The sequence below is a fragment of the Podarcis muralis genome, chromosome 4 (genome assembly GCF_964188315.1).
Source record: "Podarcis muralis chromosome 4, rPodMur119.hap1.1, whole genome shotgun sequence".
In the NCBI taxonomy this organism is placed as follows: domain Eukaryota; kingdom Metazoa; phylum Chordata; class Lepidosauria; order Squamata; family Lacertidae; genus Podarcis; species Podarcis muralis.
In genome coordinates this window covers 61,779,989-61,797,328 of record NC_135658.1, presented here as the reverse complement: position 1 = coordinate 61,797,328, position 17,340 = coordinate 61,779,989, and the positions used below count along the sequence as shown (strand labels likewise).

General features: G+C 38.2%; 1 protein-coding gene across 10 annotated transcripts in view; it reads right to left on the bottom strand.

Annotated features, from left to right (window-relative positions):
- The window catches only part of DMD (dystrophin), a 985,465-nt gene that overhangs the window by 136,339 nt on the left and 831,786 nt on the right, over positions 1-17,340 (bottom strand). For all 10 annotated transcript variants that reach the window (XM_077927390.1, XM_077927397.1, XM_077927392.1 and 7 more), the window contains one exon: positions 4,416-4,494. In XM_077927390.1, coding sequence (XP_077783516.1) covers positions 4,416-4,494 — 79 coding nt within the window. The remainder of the gene's footprint in view (positions 1-4,415; positions 4,495-17,340) is intronic.

Below are 17,340 nucleotides of genomic sequence, written 5' to 3'. Positions count from 1 at the left end.
TACTCCCCCTAGGGAGGCTCACCTTTATTACATATCTTTAGGCGCCAAGGAAAAATGCTTTTCTATAACCAGGCCTTTGGCTGATTAGCATTCTATGACCTTTTAAATGTGTTTGTGGGAGGAAGGCTATTGGCTTCTGTTTGTGTTTATTTTATTATGTGTTCTCATCTTGTATTTTTATGTTGTGAACTGCCCCGTGATCTTTGGATGAAGGGCAGTATATGAAAGTAATAAATAATGGTAATAATAATAATAATAATAATAATAATAATAATAATGATAATAATTTGTTCGTTTTAAAAGAGTGATGCATGATCACACAAGTGATATTTCCAGGTTTTGTTTTCCTCTGAAAGGTGGACAAGTCTACCTGAACCATGGGGTGGTAGTGAACAGATGCATTCCAATTTCTTTTTCCATAGCAAAGACAGGAGACTGTTTTAAACTTGGATTAACTTCCGTAGACAAGCATAAATGGCATTCAAAGTGACAAAATTGTAATAACTTATAAATCACTAAAATAAAATAAGCTACATTATTGTAAAACCAAATTGAATGTTTTTGTTAATGAGCTTCAAAAGAATAGTCACATTTTACATATAAAAGCTACCATGCTGTAAAATGTGCAGTTCAAAAAAGAGTTCTACTCCTCTGCATGTGTGTGTCACAAAATAGTACAGATAGGAAATGTGTCCAAAATATGCTTGTGAAAAATCAATTTATTCTTAATAGCACATGATACTTTAAAATATGTACCTTCTAAAGAACAGGCATGTTTCTTCTTGGCCTGAAACCCCAGCTTTATTCCTGATGCCAATTACAATGCAGCTGCTCAATAATACTGTGTTGCACTGCACACCCAAGTCTTGCCACGCCTGGTGGCCCCACCTACTTCATTAATGATCTGGTGTAGTCGCAGTAAAGTCATTTCAACACATCAGCTCACAATGTATTTTACTTTGATAATGAAACCTCAGCATCTTTTCGTTGGTTTTCCCTAGTCATGCATCAAACAAGCAGCAGGAGACCATTTTCCTGTGCCTATGCTGTATTCCACTGATGCAATCCTTTAAATATGGTTTTGTTATTTACTTTCCTATAATCGCAGTACAATAGGCCAAAGACGTGGCTTTCAAACAGCTTCATTTCAATCTGTGCCTTGCTGCTTTGATGCTGTTTCAAGTAGTCTTTCAAAAGACTTCAAAACATACTGCATAAAGGCTGTACCAGTGATAACCATCTCTTTCCCCACCCCCCACCTCCAGTACTGAGTTAGAGGATTTTATTAGTTGCCATTTTGAAGTACCTTTTCTGCTGTGGCTTTTTGTTCCTCCCACCATTTCAGTTAGTGGATGTAGCAAAGTGCCCTTGCTTGAATGTAGTTTTTAAATGAGTACCTGATCACTACCAACTTCTTAGTGGAGGTCATGAGAGGACATTATGAAGACTAAAACACTTTAATAAGCAGGTATGTGCATCCGTTTTCTCTGTCCTCAGTTGGGCATCAGTATAATAGCCTTGCTGAATAGCACTACAACTTGCAAATGGAATACGTTTCATCCTAAAAAGTAGGCATTGTCATTAAAGATACCTTAGCTGAAAGCAGGCAGACAGGTGCATATGATAATAACTAGCTGGAAACATCTGTACTAACTGAACATGAGAGAATATTTTGAAAGAAGCAGCTTTGTGAAAAGCACAGTAGCTTCCAAATTACTTGTGCAAAGGCCTTGCTTTACCCCCTCCCCAAATTTCCACCCTTTCCTTCTCTACAATCACCAATGAGTTTAAACCCTTGTCCACAGTGAGTTGAGAGTAAATCTCATGCTGCAGTCCCAAGAAACCATTGTTTCACTTCCTTGTGTAGACACATTAACAAATACGTTGTATGTTGAGTTTATAATGTATTAATTTGTGGGTGCTAAATGCCTGGATTCTGTAAACGTTAGAATCACAGCTTGTGAGTTAAAATGGGATGTCAGACCTGTATGTCTTAAACTGTATATTAGACCGTTTCTAGACCCTCTGAAATTACCATGAGTTAAGGGCTAATTAGGTCAAGATAGTGCTTTGTAACCCAGACTAGTTTCCCTGGAGGTGTTAGCCTGTGGGGTAAGGAGCTGTTTAGCACAACAGTGCATCAAAGGAACTCACTACAGAGTGCAAAGAGGTGGGGCCCCTTTGACTCCAGAGAAAAAGCCAAGAGTTTAGGGATTGCAGTTAGGAGTTATGCAACAGTGAGTAAGCATTGGGCTGGAGAGAGGGGCAGAGAAATGGCTGATGTCTGTTTAAATTCAATGCTGTGCTTATGGAAGAGGCAAGAGACCCTCTTGGAGTATAATGCTGGGGATCCCTCTAATTCAGACTCAGGTTAATATATATGTGTAAATAAACCATATATTATAAAGACACCACTGTCTCTGTTGTGCCTCATTTTCCAAAAGCAAACACAGACCCTGCGTAAAATGTGCCTGAAAGTCCTGTACTGCTGTGGAGATTGGTGTGGTGTGTAACAAGATGCATGATTTTGTAGCCAGCAAATAGAATGATAAAAACAAGTTCCAGATCCCGCAGAGGTGGTTCATGTATATATCCATAAAGATGCGGAGAAGACTGACGGAACTAGTGTCTTAAAAAGACTCTCCTCCCTGAAAGAGAGGGGAGTGGTTGTGGGCGGGAGCCTGAACACCGCTCCTAGCAAGGGGCGTTGCCCCCTGCCTCCAGCTCACCTGGCTGGCGCTCACGCCCCCCCCGGTGGCCGTCCAACCAGGTGCCATGGGGGGGGCGTGTCCAGCAGCCTTTATGCTGCAGTGCCAGCCTTTCCCCGGCCTCATTAAAATTAGGTACGCTGTGTTTAGTATATATTCCATATATTTTTGATATAAGATTTTTAATGAGTGGAAGAGTCTGAAAGCTACAAGTAGCACTATCTGCCTGGCTCTCTTGTAGATTCTACAGAGTCAGACAACCTGCTTTAGGAAATCCTGCAGTCACAACAATTTTGGAACTATCCAATGGGTCAGAATAGATGAATGCTTTCCTGTTTGATTTTGATAGAACAAACTATTTTTCCTTGTTGCACATCACTTGAATCTTTATAGGCATGCTACCTATGCAGAAATAATACATAGTGCAGACAAATTATCTATTTAGCAAATATCCTCATATAAAAGCCACACTGAAAAACTGTCTCACTCTAGACATTCAATGAGGTGGCAGAATACTGAGGTGGTAGAGTATACAGTTCCACTTCAGATTGCTGGTAATATATATAGATATATAATATTTTAAAATTTATATAATTTTCGAATGCTTCCCCGTCTCCAACAAAAATAAAGCTCTTGGGGGGGGGAGTTTTTTTTGCCACTTCCTGTACTAATAGTCTATTGTTAAGGGAAGATTCAAAAGTGTGAGCCAACATTGGCAGTTTGAAGCAGTACAATCCATGTTACCAACCCAGAATTCATTCTGCTGCATGTTCAGACTATGCCCAAGAAATGGAACCTTGGATGAGGCTGTGTAAATGGGAGTAGGATTTATTCTTAATGGCTCACAGTAAGTTCTATGAGACAATGGAAACTAATAGAAATCTTGAGACAAAATTGAAAGGATCTGGTGCTTGCCTCTGGCAGTTTAGCGCATGCTCACTTCACCACTCTATTGGTTGTCACCGGCTGCACCCAGATAAATGAATAGCTTCTATTCCCTCCTATAGCAACAAATAAACAATAGCACGTATATAGATCAAATTCTAATGAACAAAATCCTGTAATTGTTTGAGTCAATGTCTTTCTGTACAGAAAGTTATTCTTAAATGTAGACAAACATTGGAAAGAACGAATGTCATACTAAAAAAAACCAAGTTGTTGGAAGGTGGCAAATGTTGTTTTCGCAAACACCAGATAAGTGTGGTAAACCTGTGTCTTTCAACTATATCACCTCAAGTGGCAGGTAGGGGTATATTTATGCCCAGGTTGAATACTCAACCATGGCAGGGAAAGTCTATACATAAAATACCAGCAAGATGGCTAGGTTACCTACAGCCCCTTTCCCTGGCATTTAATTTTCTGTACCTTGGAAATTATATTCGCACCAGGTGCCCAAAATCCAGGGACATCCTAGTCTGAAGTGGAACAGTCACTAAATAGGTTTACCACTTTATCTTGTGTTTATGAGTGGCAGGTCATAATTTTAGAGGCTTTTTTTTTGCATCAGAATTTTATGAACTTCTGAGCCAAAGTTTCAGTTCACACCGAATCTTAACTGCTGGATTACTAAATTGTCCACAATGGTAGTTTCTAATCAAAGACCAGACAAGAAATCCTAGCTATCATTTCTGTAAAGACTGAGTATATAACAAACTTTTAATAGTTTCTTAAGCAAGTTAGCAGCAACAACAAAGAGCAATTACTTACTGGAAAGGAAGTGCTGAGAAGTAGGACCGAAATCTCGGTGGGCCTCATGCAACTGCCTGATACGCTCATCAATGGACACCTGCGTAGAGGGAAAATGACTCAGTGTAATAAAGGAGACAATAAGGTGTCTTGTTAAACTTCCCACCCCACCCCAATAATCCTGCTATTAGATGTCAATACAGCTAAACTTACTCCTGCAACAATTTGAAATGGCAGAATTAATGCTTTAGAAAGGGAAAGAACATTTTGTTGGAATCGTGTACACAGTTCTATTCACACAAATCCAAATGAAGTAGATGCCACACATACATTTATAATTATGAGCAAGAGTGAAACTTTAATGTGTTCGGAGTTGTGCCCATGAGGATAAAAGCCAGCTTAAATCCAACAAACTTTCCACCTTCTAGATACGGTTTCTTTTCTTATCAATATTAAAGTGACAAGTCACTTTTCTGTTGTTTGTGATGGAATATATGTATTGTAATGTTTTGAAATGGAAAATTATAAATAAGCAGTATAAGCTGCGGCAATGCCCATTTGGGAAAACCTTTCTTAACTTGGAAATTTGCCAGGTCAGTCTGAAAACCCCAATGTAGGTTTTGTTCTGAAAGCCTCCAATAAAACAGTCTCCAGAAATCAAGTTTTAATATATGGTTTATTTAGTGCGGATCATTTTCAGTGGTGATTGCTACTCATATTTTGGGAAGGGCACCTTTCAGGGTAACGGGCTGGCTCTGAGGTTTGCTGTCTGAGATATGGGGTCATAAATTGGGACAGGAGCTGCCTGTAGGACCAACCTGTCTCATCTGCCTGGAGCTATGGGGTCTCAGGAAGGGGAGTGGGTGATGCAGCAAGGTCTACCTGCTTGCCTTCATGGCATGGACCGGGAAGCAAGTAAGTTGGATAGTGGTAACTCTGTTTCCTGCAGACAAGAGTTTGGTTGCCCTAGCAGCTGCAGTTTTAGTTCTATGTTGAAGTTAGTTCTGCACCAATAGCTGTTTCCCTATGCAGGTGTTTTATAGATTTAATCTTAAAGCAACACAAGTTCAACCAAGCCTTTGCCTCTTTTTTCAGTTATCAGGTCGCAAATGAAGTTTTAATATGTAGTGTATTTATTGTGGATCTTTTTCAGTGGTTATTGCTGATCATATTTTGAAATAATTTGGTTCCTATGCTAGTACTAGTTTGCTTATATTGTTATATTTTTCAGAAAAAGTTAGGTAGTTACAATGGCAAAGCAATCTCTCCCCTTAAATGACAAACAACGTTTGAGTGATCATCTATATCCCCCATCACTTCTAAAACGCCTTTCCTTTCCCAATGTATTATTTTCTTTTTGTTTTTTCCATGTTTCATCCCTTCCAATCTGGCTTCTGCTGTTACCATGCATCTGAAATTGTTCTTAATGTTGCTAATGATCTTTTAGCTACATCTCATGACAATTTAACTATTCACTTCTTACGCTTTGATCCTTTTTAAAGCTTTTGATACTGTTGACCACTATTCTTATTGTATCTTTGTACTTTCCATGTTTTCATGGGCACATTCTTTCATGGATTTGATGCTATCTCTCCACCAGCTGTTGGTGTTAATGGCTCCCTTTCCATTCTTTCTGTTGGGGTTCCTTACAGTTCTGTTCTCAGCCTCTTCTATTTTTATATTTATGCTTCTTCTTTCAAGCATTATTTATTCATTCTACTTGGGTTACCTTGGTTTTTCCTAATGACCTTAACTTTTATTCTTCTTTCTCATCTGATCTTGTTAAACTAATATTCCTTCCGATTTAGCTATTTCATTATGAATGTCTTCTTACTATCTCAAACACATCTCTCAAAAAACAAATTTCAGGTTGGTCACCAGTTTCTTCTTTTCTTCACATTTATATTCTGCTGTTATTATTATCTGAAATATTTGTTGATTTTTATCCCTTTATTGAAGCCACTGTGAAATCTTGTCATTTTCATTTGCTGAATATTTTTAAACTCCATTCAGTGTCCTGCTACATTATGGCCTTTCAATGTTTGGAAGCTGTGTTTGATTATACCACAAATTGAAGAGAAAAAAAGAAGAAGCTTGTAGGTCTCCACTTACATATTATAGAATATTCCTCTACATAGCAGTGATTTTTTTCTCTCTAAAAAAATGTTTAGGGGTACTCTCATTTTGACTCAAGAAAATCACCATTTTATAGTTCAAATCAGGGAAAATAAATACAGTAAATGGACAAAAGTACAAAGATTCACAAAATGTTTAGACGTATGCATATTCCTGTGCCCCCCCTGCCCCCCAGAAAAAAAGCACTGGTGATAAGGAATGTTTTCCAGATGGCTGATTTATTGTATGGGCTTGTATAGTCATAATTTGTTAAAATCTGAAATTCTTCGTTGCTTAAACTTTCTCTCTCTCTCTCTCCTATATAATTAATATAGTGTAGATGGGATTTTTAAATTTATATATTTTAAACAAGGGAATCTCAATCACTTCTCAAGACAAAAGGATGAAAAATGCAATAAACTGATTTCTAGAATGTGTGGCTGATCAGGAAGAATTCCATTCTTGGGTATATACAACAAGTGACATTTATTGCTAAAGCCATACATTTCTGCACACATTTATATTTTCTATTCAGCTTTGAGACTTTGGATAAATGCATTACACACACTTATAAATATAAAGAAACAGACAAAATGCCTACCCTCCTACGTAATAAGACGCAAACAAAGACTCTCTTTATGCTTCTACAGTAATACAACACATTCACCCCTCCACAACCTTTATCTATGCCTTTCAGCATTTCCAGCTTTTATAATCCTGGGTGCGGCCTCTTTCCCAAAACTGAGATAATTGAATTAATTTCATGCAGCAATTCCCAATTTTTAAAAAAGATATTATGAGCAGTGAGGATGGTCAAGGAACACATTTGAGTGTTGTATTTTTTCCTGTTAGAATTTTGTTTGTTTGTTTTATTCTAACTTTGTCAGAATACTGGAAACATGAATTTGCTAATAGGCAACTTCTGGATTATAAGCAGGTGTTCCACATAACAGTTCAGATGTATGTGTCAAATCAACTTGGTATGTGGTGGTGGTAGCTTCTACTGCTGAATAAAGAGGAACATCAAATATGAGTGCAGTGTTTCTCAAAATTTTTGATTCTTGCTCACTTCTAGAATTATAGAATCATAAAACTGTAGAGTTGGAAGGGACCAAAAGACTAACTTAGTTCAACCCCCAGCAATACAGGAATCTTTTTGCCCAATGTGAGGATCGGACCCATGACCCTGAGATTAAGAGTCTCATGCTCTAGCAACTGAGCTATATGAAAGATGAAAACATCCTACCATCTGAACATCCTATCTTCTGATACCCTCAACCTAGCACCAACCATCTAACAGAAAGTATGTACAGATCATTAGAGTGAGTGGAACAAATCATATCTAACCCCTCTTAAAACCACATACGAGTGAACACCAGATAAAGCAGCACTTTTCATAAATCAAGTGGCTGCGTGGTGTGGAACGGGAAGCAGTCGTCACCACAAGTCCAGTGTGGATAATTCAACCCAACCTTTCCTTGGATGGTGATAGTGAAAAAATATCTGCTTTTACCATCTTCAAACTTTGCTCTCCCCTTTCATGTGTTCCACTTTCCCCAAAAGACCCACTCCATATTCTGAGAAGCATTGCACTGATGACAATAGCTGTGTACCTGAAAACATTTGCACACCTGCAAGATTAACTTAAATAATAGGTATTGTACAGTTTTGCAGTCAGTACTACCAGAGATAGTACTTCAGCCAATACAAATATAGTACCAGTTAAAGGAACAACTAACCAAGACAACAAAAGACATTCTCAAAACCATTTAGATAGAATTCATGCCAAATTCTTTTAACAAGAACTGCCATGATGCATCATGTCAATGATCCATCTAGCCTAGCATCTTCAACAATGCTTCATATGCTGCTAGGCAGTTGACAAAAGTAGAACACAACCTTCATCCTCCTTTTGTTTGTTTGCAGCACTTGGCCGGAAGACATATACTGCCTCTGAATGTGAATGATGTATTTCTGGCTAATGCAGCAAGTAGCAATCCTCTGCAATACTGAATCTTTTTCAAAACTCATTTATGCTAGTGGACATCGGAACATTCTGTAGCAATGAATTCAAAAGATGTCACAGTGCCTGGCAAGCTACTGGAGACATTAGAATTTTAATTCTGAAGTCGGTGCATAACCTACGTGAAATTAAATCCCTTCATCTATGGCAATATACCATGGTGCTCAAATGATTTAATCTGAGTGGCTTTAGAGCTTTTCACTTGGAAGGGATATAGGATTTGCTGCTCATAAGGTAGGATTAAACCATGTGCACAACCTTAGTCTTTAGTTCTTGGTTAGACTATCCCTATTACTATTGCATAATACAGATCTATAGAAAACTCATAAATTAAAAAAATCCTTAGGAAATCTACATTGCCTTTCCCCTCTGCACATTGTCTTTCCCCTTTTCATTTTAAGAAATTGCTTTTTTATTATTTCTGGTAGATTGCTGTCTCTTGATTGCAAACAAATAGCTTTTCTTCTAACCAATATTAATAAACCAAATTACAATTTCACGAACTATAGTGATATTCATTAATTCTCTGCTATGAGGGAAAGCATTCACATGGCCACACATTTCTGCTACTTTCTTCAAATCTTTCTTCCACAGGAACTGAAATACCATTATTTATTTGTTTATTTTATTTGTTTATTACATTTTTATACCTCCCTTCACCTGAAGATCACAGGGCAGTTTACAACATAAAACACAAGATATTGGAGTATTTCTCTTGGTAAAAATCCCTTTAGTTTTTCATCCAATATGATAACAAGTTTAAAATATAAGCAAAGATTATAATATTGTGGCTGCACATCCTTCAGGTTCTTGATTAAGATTTGGAATTATTTTATTTATTTAATATTAATAGCAACTATCAACAGTTCAAGGGGACTTATGTTTTGCTGAAGTTTAAACATTTACATTTAAGCTTTCCTTCTGTAAATCATTAATCACATAAAATATGTCACCAGCTGAGAAGTCTATGAGGTCAAACTAATGCTTCATTTCTAAGGGCATCAAAGAGCACTAATTACATAGTAATGCCATTTGCTTTTTAAACACAGGCAAATTATAAAAGATGAGGAGGAGAGACAGACATCAGTGAGAACTTTCAAATCAGGCAAAGAAGCTAACACAGAGCACTTGGAAGCTCCTGAGCAACTATGGCTGACAGAATAGAATTATTATGATTATTTGGAAAAGTCGCCCAAGCAATTAATTTAAAGCACTTATATTAAAGCATAACATTCACATGACAATCCAATGCATGTAGAAGTAAGTCCTATTGCAGGCACCCCCAAACTTGGCCCTCCAGCTGTTTTGGGACTACAATTCCCATCATCCCTGACCACTGGTCCTGATAGCTAGGGATGATGGGAGTTGTAGTCCCAAAACAGCTGGAGGGCCGAGTTTGGGAATGCCTGTCCTACTGTGTTCAATGAAGCTTACTCCCAAGTAAGTGTGCATAGGACTGCATTCTCAGTGTATCTATATTTTTGTTCTGTCAAAAGAGAGGCAGTATTTACAACCATGAATACACGATATTATTTAATAAAACAGTCCCCTTCTACTACTCCGCCCAAGCCACGTTCACAATATTTCCAAAGCTTTCTAAGCTCAACCCAAGAATGCGAGTTCCTGCAAAATCCTCTAGAACAGTGGTTTTCAAACTTTTTTCTCTGGGCCACACTTTCAGAATAAAAATTTTCGCGCACCACACCCAGTTTTTTATTGATAAGAAAAACATTGGAAAACAAATAGAAACAACTCCTAGCAGTGCTTGATTTATAATACCAAACACAACTACCTTATATGATCATGGGAAATCCAGAAAGTGTAAAACAATGCAGCTACATAAGAAGTGAAATATTCCCAAAATATAATAATGCTTGTCCTATAATCTTCCCGCCACACTGCCCACATTCTCCTGCCACACCGGTGTGGCACGCGACACCCTGCTCTAAAATGTTACTCAACAGTCCTCACATCACCTGAAAAGCTTCTTTTCTTCTCGTTGAGCTTACAGCTTTCAACTACAACCTGTATGATGCTGTTCTTTACACACACACACACAAAAACCCAGTGGCTCTCCTTTTCCTGAATATCTTATGATTAGACTGGAAGAACCTTGCCACTTAACAGAGAGCACAGGAAAGTCACCTGCCAAAATGCAGTGTTAACAGCTCCTCACTCCCTGGGAAGTGGAGTACTGGACAAGTGGTGGAATGATGGAGTAACTGAAATAATTTCACACATGGTTGTTTAATGTTTAAATCTATTTTTGTTTACCTTAATTTGCATAGGAAATTATATCCTAAAACTCACAATGAGATATTATACATAACCTTATCTTTTCTTACTCCTCAGGTGAAAAGGGATGTAAAACATAATACAAACTCAGGAAACATAATAAAGCTTTTGGCATAAAAGTTGAGGGAAAAATGTAGAAAGCAAGCAACCTGACTTAAACCTCTTGGTTCAGTCCTGTTCTTTTACCATCACTTGGAATTTTATCAAAGATGACTATGGTGCATAACCAACTGCTGTTTTCTTCAAAGATTTGTTGAATAATCCTTATGTGAAACAATCACCTTCAGAAAGATTATTCACACAGGGACACTAAGCCATTTAACCCTTTAGTGAACCACCCTGAGATCTTATAATGAAGGGTGGTATATAAATCTATGTGGTATTATTATTATTATTATTATTATTATTATTATTATTATTATTATTAATTTTGTTGATCTGAGTCCTCTTTAGGCATTATGAATCCTGGGGCAGTAGTGGGGGAAATGGCTAGCTCTACCCACCTCCACTGCCAACTCATTGAAGATGATGGTGTAGAGTGAGGAGTCTTTCCTATTCATAAAGGCTCCCCACACCATTTGAAAATTTTGTACCCTGCTTCCTCCTGTCTTGTGGTAGCTTTGTAGGATTCATAGCACCCAAAGCAAGCTCTGGAAATGTGAGGAATGTGAAGCTAAAAGTTTCAAGCAAAAGCATCTCAGGAGAGATTTACTGTGAGGATCCAGCAAGGTTTAAGCATGCATCTGTAAGTGTGAGTTCCTAACTGGAAGCTGCAGCTGTGTGGATGACTGTGTGTGGTTTGATTTTATATAACCTAAAGTTTACTGTACTGATCATTAGTGAGCTTCTACATGGGTCAGTCTCTATGGCCACCATGATTTAAACTATCATGCCAGCCCTATTATATATAATTCAAATCGCAGGAACAAACTTTGTGCTTTTTAAATAAGTGTGCATAAATGGCCCTTTTTATTAAGAAGAAGAAAACATTTGTGGGGTAGTGATCTGGAGTATGCTCCCAACACATATTGAGGTCCCAGGCCAGTTTCCTGATGAAGATGTCCCCTTCTGCTGCTATTCCCCATCAAACCCTCTCTCAGCACCTTGACTTATATCTCTGAACAATGACTACACACATGGGCTCTGTTTAGCTGAACATGTGAACAGAACAAAGACACTGCCACCAGTTGGCATAATCCTTTCCCCAGCACTTTCATATCACCAGATCTATCAGATAAACAGGGCTAATGTTTCAGCATCCTATCTGTCAGTTCCTGCTATTAACAGACTCTTCATGCACAAATAAGTAATGATTCAAGTATGCCATGAACAAGTGAAACCTAGTGAAAGGACATCAGTCAGACCAGCAAGAAAGGCACTTAATAGCAAAATGCCATAGTAAGTTGAGTGTTACACACTGTCCCATACAAAGATTTCCAAGCCAAGCAAGCAACTCTACTCTTTATCTTGACTACCCACATTTTCTTTTTGGTCTTTGGTATTTCCTTCCTTGCCTCTTGCATGCATCCATTTCTGTCTGCTCTGAATGTTTGGATTTTTTAAAAAAATAGAAGCTAATGATGAGCCTCACAGAAAATAAACCGAATACCAAAAACACTAAAACACCCTAAACTTTATTTTGAGACATTCCAAAACCAAATCAACAGCTATAAATCAAGCTGAAGCTCCTGACATGAAATGAAGGGTTTCATCTTATATGGAACCAGAGGCTTATTCTGATAAAGACCCAAGAAGTGTTTCTATTGCTGTACAGCACTGCTGCATAGAAATGGTTTGTCACAAGCCATTTATCTCTGAAACCTGCCCTCTCTTATCTTGTCTCAGTTGCATTGCGGCAGATGCTACCATTCCAGCTCACGCCTCCAACACAACTAGACCAGTGACTGAAGAAATACCAAGAAATCAATCAGCACAACTAACTTTAAAAGGTCATCAGCAATAGTTGGTGGTATGCAGTATTTTTATATTTGTCCAGGTTTGATAACTTCAGAAGAGACCTACTGGATCAGGCCAAAGACCCATCTAGTCCAGCCCCCTTACAGTGGCCAACCAGATGCCTATGGGAAACCCCTAAGCAGAATCTGAGTTCCAACAGTGCTCTCGCCACTAGTGAGTCCCAATGACTAGTATTCAGAGGCATACTGTCTCTAGCAGTGGAGGTAGAACATAGTCGTTATGGCTAGTAGCCACTGTAGACATGAACTTTTCAAATACTCTTTTAAAACCATCCAAGCCGGTGGCCATGCTGGACATATGTAGTGAGTGTGTTCAAAGAACCGTGAAATGCAGCTTAACCTCTTTATCAAAGTAAAATGAAATTATCCCCAGGTATCCATTAGTATTCTACATAGGTATTCTACATTTGTAGAGTGAAAGGTCTTGATGAATGAAAAGGTTAACTACATGGGGACACACAACAAAGAGCTACTTGGGGGGAAGACAATATGGGTAACAACTGTCTAGTTCATGAGTGCTCTAATCTAACTTTTTTTTTAGAAATGGAAAAGAAAGGCTTTTCAGAATTCAAATATCTGAAAGCAAATAACCTTTTAACAGGATTTTTTAACATGTTTTACCTTTCTGTGCTAAATATTAACAAATTTTAGATGAGTCCCAAGGTACAACTAAGTGTAAGCGTTTCACATTGACCCTTAATATTCACAGAAACAGGTTCTGTAATCTGATAAACTCCTTTGTGCACCATCTTTAATAAATACAATAAGTAAGAAAGCATGAATCACAAGCAACAGCAACGTTACACTGAATCCCTTCTAGTTCCAGCATATTCAGTGCTATCCTTCAACAAACTGCTTCAGCAAGGCAAATCCATGAAGCTACAACCTCTCTATTTTTATAGAGAAGTGCAATGTAGTATGACTAAACCAATATTAGCACACTTAATGCATGATTTAAGCCTAACTGAGTAACTACATTAAGGAGACTCACTGCTGTTGTGTGATGAAGTGTAAAGAAAAAGAAAATAGTTGCTCATTTGTGCAAATATTTACTTTCAGTAGCATTCACAATTTATATCCTTTAATGTATCAATTTTGCTCTTGTTCAGATGTTAAAGATGGCAACTCACATATTTAACTATGCATTTCCACATTTTTCACATTTATTTGAAACACCTTTATACTGCTCTTCACTGAAATTTTGGGAACAGTTTATAACACATAACTATAAAACAGGACATTAAAATCCAATAAATACAGTAAAAGCAGCAACAATGAGGAGTAAATGATCAGCAAAGGTTTAGGTGAACAAATACATTTTCAGGGGGTGCTGAACACTCAGCAGAGATGGTGCTTGCTTTAAGTTAGGAGAGGAATTACAAGCTAATTGCCACAAAATAAACGTTCCTGCCCTGGTGGCAACCAGATGGACTTTGGTGGGCTGTGGGACAATGAGGAGAGCCCCATCCTGACACCTCAACAGCTGGGCAGATCTCTGGGCAGATCTCCATGCAGCAAGATTTCATCCTGTGGGTTGCTTAATAGAAGCAAATGTTTACAGTCAGAAAAGGAGAGAGGAGGTAGAGTGCACTTTTACGGGCTTCAGATTTTGGAAGGCCCTTGGGCAAGAAAAACCACATGGCCTCCATCCCATAGTGATTCTTGTTCCTGGCCATTATCAACAGCTCCTCCTCCTCATTGCTACCACTTGATAGCTTTCCTGCTGGAGAATCATTGAGCAAGCAGGCATTCTTCTTTGACTGTTGCTCCACCATTATGTGGGCTAGAGCAAAAGGTAGATAAGCAAGTAGGCTGCAGTAGTGAAGAGTCAAAGGCTCTTGTCAGCTGGCCCCCTACAGCATTGGGGGCTCTTAGCAGATGCCTGACAGTGGTGACCCTTGACATCGTAGCATGCAAGTCTGAAGCTCTAAACTATGACATGCATAAAGTGGAAAGCATGGTTTTCTGTTACATTTGATCAGCTCAATGTAGTTATTCACTTACACCAATTCCATTGTCAGATGGACGATTAAAACCTAGCATAAAAAAACCATGCAATGACTAAACTCTCTCTAAAATTAAAGTGTAGATTATTCCTTCTCATCCTTATCTCCTTTCCATGCTACTAAACAGCTAGCTCCCCATCTCCATCAACACATTTGGTAGGGAGCTGGGAAATACCCACAACTATACAAACAAGTTCATTAATATAAAATACATATTTGCTCCCAAAGCTCATCTACTTCTATATCTCAGTTGTGATAGAATGCCTTGTATAAATGTTCTAAAAAGTATAAAATCTCCTGATATTGCCCCAAGAGACTAAGTTGTAAACATATGCATGTCAGACACAAACTAGAGTCAATAAAGTCTCAGTTGTTCAATATGAACAGATTTTTGCAGAATGCCCCATGATTTACAGAATAAACATTACAGAAATGTTCAAAAGCTGACCTTTGATAGAGGTCATAAATCATATCCCCATGTCCATAGCAACCCTTGGTTGCTATGGTTTCCATACCAGCGGGCTCTGTGGGTCATCAAAACCTAATACTTTATACGTTTCAACATTAAGATACTTATCATAAGGAAGGGTGCGCAATAGGGTGTTTGGGTGTCCCCCTCCCCAGCTTCCTGTCTGGGGAAAAAAATCCAATACCTCTTCCATTTAAAACCTACTGTATGTCTACAGTTCAATGCTAGCATCATTTTTTAGATTGCATATTCACAATCTACTATTCACCAACAGCTACTATGCTATTCCAGTTTCACGGACAGGGAAGTGAGAATAAGGCAGAACAACTCAAAGCCACTCACAGGATCCATGCCTGAAATGGTCTAACTCTCAAACTCCACAGGACCACCAACAGTGCAAGCCGCTTCCCTCTTAACTGTCATTTAAAAACAGGGAGTAAAGTCAATATTGGCTCAGCATGGAGGGCTGTGGCTGCAGGGCTTCAGGAGAGCATGGTTTTCAGAAATAAATATTTGTTATACGTTGATTAAAGAAACAGCATTTCCAATTTGCTCAGGGGCTTGGTTTGCTATAATAATTGCCTTGACATGCTAGAATGAATTAGTAGCCAGAGGGCAGGTGAGATAGTGTAAACAAAACTCATACTCTAAGTGAGTATGGAAATTCGTGTGTGAGTGTGGCAGGACTGAGCCAAATGAATTCACTTATTCTTCAGACTTGAATACTTAGTGGTTTTTGTTGTAGGGATGATATCTCTCAGCTATTTTGGGTTTTGTATTCAAGCGAACTCACTCAATCCAAAGTACATTATTACATTCATGGGACTTCTCTGAAAAGACTGTGGTCTCAATGTTTTTGCTGCTCTGCTTTTGATTTGGTTATTAAAATCTGGAAACAAGGTGAATAAAACAAAAGCCACAATGACATGATTCAAAATATGTGAAAGAAGGAATTCTCACAGTATGCGCACGTTTTTCTCTAAATGTCATGTGAGATTACAGAGGTCATCTCATTCAAATGCACCAACATGCATGCATGAATTTAGAGACACCATCTGATTATTTGCCACTAAAGCTATTAACTGAGAAGTCACACTAGAGATGGCAAAATGCATTTTGCTTTCAGAAAGTTCACAAAAGGGAAAGTCATTACTGTATGTGTCAGTAAGGTACTCATGGAAGATTTGTTCAGATAACCATCTTGACATTACCTGGCTGAATTGCCTAATGATGCAACTTTACTAAGAAATCATAGTGACAGAATAGCATAAGAAGGACACTTCTTTCCCAGTAAACCTTTTACCACAACACCATGGAATTAAAATATTTTCCAGCCATTTGGGAAAAGTAAGGAGCCAACCCATGTTGAAGGAGTGTTATAACACATTCTGCCCATACTTCCCATCTCAGAACACCCTCAAATCTAACAATGAATTAGACATTAAGGCCAATTGGAGAAATTTCCTTCATATGTTATCCAGTCTGCACAATTGTTATTGTCTTCAAGCTGGAAGATAATTATCACAATAAACTGTACAAATGATATGGCCAACATGTGGACTTAGAGGTAATGCAGGCATATCTGGTCAGGGGCAGAAAGAATTTGGCCCTTTTACCCATGAGGCCTTGGACACTTCAAGTCATGTCTGGAAAGAGCTCAAAGAACATTACCAATGCTTCTAGTTGTTTTACTGAACAATCACTGATAAATAACTGTATTGAAAGTTATAACAGGGCAGATGCACTTTTAAAATCAAATTCAATTACAACTATTCTATAGTTTGATGCCAACAAAAGTTGCAGAAAAGATAAATCAGCATGATTGATGAATAAAAGCAGCTTCCTTGCAAGGAAAGGCTAAAATATGTAGGCTTTTTGCATATAGAAGAACCATGATTAAGACTAGGTAACCAGGAAACTAGGGAGAAGGCCTTCTCGGTAGTGGCGCCCTCCCTGTGGAACACCCTCCCTTCAGATGTCAAGGAGATAAAGAACTGCATAACTTTTAGAAGACACCTGAAGGCAGCCCTGTATTGGGAAGTTTCTAATGTTTGATATTTTA